At 50.7% G+C, this 4429-nt stretch overlaps 1 protein-coding gene across 3 annotated transcripts in view; it reads right to left on the bottom strand.

The window, feature by feature from the left end:
- Lrrc20 (leucine rich repeat containing 20) overlaps window positions 1–4429 on the bottom strand; it is a 117033-nt gene that overhangs the window by 44103 nt on the left and 68501 nt on the right. For all 3 annotated transcript variants that reach the window (XM_026785786.1, XM_005360089.3, XM_013351141.2), the window contains one exon: window positions 4081–4230. In XM_026785786.1, the coding sequence (XP_026641587.1) occupies window positions 4081–4230 (150 nt within the window). The remainder of the gene's footprint in view (window positions 1–4080; window positions 4231–4429) is intronic.

The following is a 4429-nucleotide window of genomic DNA, read 5'->3' as shown; positions in this document are numbered from 1 at the left end:
ATCCTACCTAGCCCCTTCACATCCACCATTCACACTGATTCTATCCAGCCCCTTCACATCTGCCATTCACACTGATCCTATCCAGCCCCTTCACACAGGCCATTCACACTGATCCTATCCAGCCCTTCACTCACTCAGTTCTTGCTGTTTTGTTTATTTTAAGACAAGATATGGCTGGCCTCCAAGTGCTATCTAGCAGCAGCAGATGTGTCACCATAGCTGGCTTATGCAGTGCTAGGGTTTGAACCTAGGGCTAGACAAGCCACTGCACATCAGGTCCTGCCTTTTCATTTCATAAAAATGAGTGGGGGACGTGGAAAGGTGGAATCAAAGATGACCCGACCCTGGGAAGCCATGAGTCCGATGGAGAGAGTTCTCAGGTTCCCCTTGGGAGCCTGTGGTCACAGGCTCGGATCACGTGGCAACAGGAGCTGCTCTGGTAAGAGCCCAGAAGAAGACACAGCAGTCTTTTCAGTGCCAATACCTCCTCCTCCACACACGTAAAGCTCAGGGCAAGCATGTGTGCGTGTGTGTATGTGTGTCTTCTGTTTAAAGAAAAATCACAACAAAGACTTGAGGACAGAGCTACCTCTCTAAGAGGCAAACGGGCCTTGGCTCTAGAACTCGCCCCCACAACTCCCCATCCTCAGCTCCTAGCCACCACAGCCTACAATCCATTGTGTGAAATCCAATTAGTTGGTCTGGTCCTTCCTTTTGAAACCCCAGGCTGAGGAATGGAGGAGTCAGGAGCTGGTGGGGACAGAGAAGAGAGTTCAGACAGCATCCTTCAATAGGTGTCTGATCCAATGATATTGGAGTGGGTTCAATGGTGTCGATGAAGAAGCCCTGAGCAGCATTTACCCGAAGCTGCTGATGAGGGACCTCTGAAAGCACTGCCTCCAGCCCTCAGTGCCCACACTTCTCTCGGGAACTATCAGTTCTGCCTAGCAGTCTACCCTTTTGCATTTCTCCTTGCCAGTGTCTGGGTACCTCGGGGTGCGGGGCGGTGGTAAGAATGAACATCCTGCCACCCAGAGCTCCTTCAGGGAGACACCTGGTTGCCTGTCCCACCACTGTTTCCCCACCTCCAGGCTCAGGCATGGAAGGCTGCAGGGGCTTAAGAGATGGACTGAGGATCAAAAAGCACACAGGATAACTCCTCTGCCCAAGGAAGCCTCAACCCAACTGCTCTTCCAGGGACCCCGAGCACCTCACCACTTATCTCTCTAGAAAGCAAACACTGAGGCCTGAGGCTGTGGCTGCATTGGTAGAGTGCTTATCCAGCAGGATGAAGCCCTGGATTTGATCCCCAACACCATATAAGATGGACATATGATCCTAACACTTAGAAGATGGAGGCAGAAGGATCGTAAGGTTAAAGGTCACCTTCAACTAAATAGAGAGTTAGGTCAGCCTGGGCTACATGAGACCTTGTCAAAACACTAGAAGACCTTTAAGCTAATACAAGCACCCCATGAGGTGGCCCTCTTAGGGTCAAAGCCCTGGAGGTTCTGCTCTGGATCCTTTCTTAGCCAGGGCTTCTACCCTGATTCTCCATCTCCTTCATGAAGGAGGAAGACTAGAGGCCATATCAGTATTTTACAAGCTAAATCTACATTGCAAATGCATCTAACTAGTTTTCCCATTACATAAAACCTGAAAAAAAGTCTCACACGCTGTTTATTTCCAGTTTCTATTAAATAATCAGCAGGAGTCAGCCATGGGAGAGCATGGCTACAACCCTAGTGCTTGGGAGGTAGAAGCAGGAGCGGCAGAAGTTCAAGGTTGCCTCTGGCTCGGTAGTGAGTTTGAGGTCAGTCTAATCTATTGGAGACTCTGTCTCAAGAAAATCAGATTGGGGACTGGAGGGATGGCTCTACAGTTAAGAGAACTGACTGCCCTTCCAGAGAACCTGAGTTCAATTCCTAGCACCAATGTGGCAGCTCACAACTGTCTGTAACTCCAGTTCCAGAGGATTCAGGACCCTCACACATGAAGGCAAAAATCACCAATGCCTTATTTTATTTTTATAAAATAAAAATAAACTATTAACAAAAAGAAAACCAAGTCAGATACATGATCAGAAGAATGGACATCATCGGATACATGATCAGATGAATGGCCATCACCAGTCCATCTCCTCTTGCAGCACACACACTGAATGACACACCAGTGGTGGGTGGGGACGCCCCCACTACTTCCTGGCACACACTCAGTGCCAGTCACTCATTACTCAGGCACTAGTCTCCTACACATCTGTGCTAATGAACCCAGAACCGTGGGTCTCAACTTTGGCTGTCAGCACTTCAAGATGGTCTGAGCCTGTCTCAATGCCAAGGCCCAGGCTCACACTCAGGTGGTCCAACTCATCTGGTCTTGGGATGACGGCGAGTAGAGCAAGGGTCCTAGGATGGTTCTGACTTCGTCAAGGGACGGTCTGAGGAGCCTGCTGGCTGCAAGAATCCCACCTCAGCTCTGGAAAGAGACAGAGGCTGGGAAACAGACTGAACAGAAACCAGCCAGGTTGAAGTACATACACATAGATGCCTCTGGGGAAACGTGCCCTGCCCCGGCTCTCCCTCCCTACACACACACCCCACCCAGCACAGGCACTAGAGCTTCTCAAATACAACTGTCTGAGCTCTGTGACCTTCACTCAGAAGGAGCCACGCAGACTAAGCCTGCCTCTATGCTCGTCTGTGTGCACAGTGACGCTGGCCTCACCAGGTTCTCGCCTGCTTCACCCTGAGACACACCACTTCTTCCTATCTGTGATCAAGCTTTGTCCATTCATACCTGTCTCTCTGCCTTCTCATCTCTATCCAACACCCACAGCTCCCTGAGGAAGCCTGCTGTCAGCTAAGGTTTCTGCTGCTGCAACAAAACACCATGACCGAAAGGTAACATGGGGAGGAAAGGGTTTATCAGGCTTATAGCTCAGCATTGCTGTTCATCACTGAAGGAAGTCAGGACAGGAGCTCAAACAAGGTAGGATCCTGGAGGCAGAGGGTAATGCAGAGAGCGTGGAGGGGTGCTGCTTACTGGCTTGCTCCCCACAGTGTGCTCAACTCCCCTTCTTATAGATCCTAGGACCACTCACCATGGGCTGGGCCCTCCCCTTCCATGATCACTGAAAAAGCAGTGCCTTACAGCTGGATCTCATGGAGGCATTTCCTCAACAGAGGCTCCTTCCTCTCTGATGACTCCAGCTTATGTCAAGTTGATACACAAAACAAGCCGGTATACTTGACCAGCTGAAATCAGGGGTCTGAGATATATTTGCTTGTTCTTCATGCCGGACCAGTATTTTGTGTTTGTTTCTCTAAATAGATGCTTTTCATACCCCTGGCAGACAGAGAGTCCCAGGAAGCAATAGTCCCCTTATTCAGGGGTCCTGTGCCTTCTGCCACTCTCCCACTCTAGCATCCATGAGGCAGAGAGACTGCAGTAGTGAGTACCACAGCCTCAGCACATCCTGCTCAGCCATCCAGAGATATCGCTGCAAAAGATCCAAAACGCCCACCTGCTGGCCTCCTGCCTAGCACCCTCCAAGAGCCATACCCAGTCACTCAGTGTGTGCCAGAGAGATAAACCAGCATTGCTGGCACCTGTCCCAACTGCCCTGAGAAAGCAACATGAAAGAACAACGCTGGGGATGAGAAGGGATCAGTCAGTCATGTCTCCTCGGATTGCTGGTCTGCCAGAATAAAAGCATCAAACCAGGACTTGTCTTCAGCCAAACTAACTTTGAGACAGGGTTCTCTGTGTAACAGTCCTGGCTGTCCTGGAACTCACTCTGTAGACCAGGTAGGTCTGGAACTCACAAAGATCAGCCTGCCTCTACCTCCTGGGATTAAAGGCATGTACCAACCACCCCGCCAGGCTCTGTCAATCTTACCGTTCAATCAGTTGGAAATAGAATTTGACCCAAAGACTTCCAGGCACAAATCTATCTTCAAAGCCTACTCTTGGAATGATTTTTATGAGGCTGGTTGATCCAGGACTAGCTCTGGAGGGAGTGGGACCCTGAAGGTCAGGGGCTGGTCACACAGTCCTTGCCTGAGCTAATCTCTGGCCTACCTCGAAGCTGACTGAAGGTGGTCATGAACTTGCTGGTGAGGGACTTGAGTTCATTGTTAGCCAGTGTGATGAGGTGGATCTGGTCGGAGACGTTCCTCAGGACCTTGTAGATGCAGATGGGGAAAGACACAAGCTTGCAGTCAGCCAGATCTGCAGCAAAAGGAGAAAGAGATGAGAGCCATGAATCACAGCTTCCGAAGAACCCACTCCAGACCCACGCAGACCTAAGCCAGCTCTCCCTCCAGCTTCTCCCTCTGCAGCTTCTCCTCCCTGCAGCTTTTCCCCCCTGCAGCTTCTCCCCCTGCAGCTTCTCCTCCCTGCAGCTTTTCCCCCCTGCAGCTTCTCCCCC

This window comes from Microtus ochrogaster, linkage group LG2, assembly GCF_000317375.1.
Source record: "Microtus ochrogaster isolate Prairie Vole_2 linkage group LG2, MicOch1.0, whole genome shotgun sequence".
Lineage (NCBI taxonomy): Eukaryota > Metazoa > Chordata > Mammalia > Rodentia > Cricetidae > Microtus > Microtus ochrogaster.
This window is presented reverse-complemented; position numbering and strand designations above follow the sequence as displayed.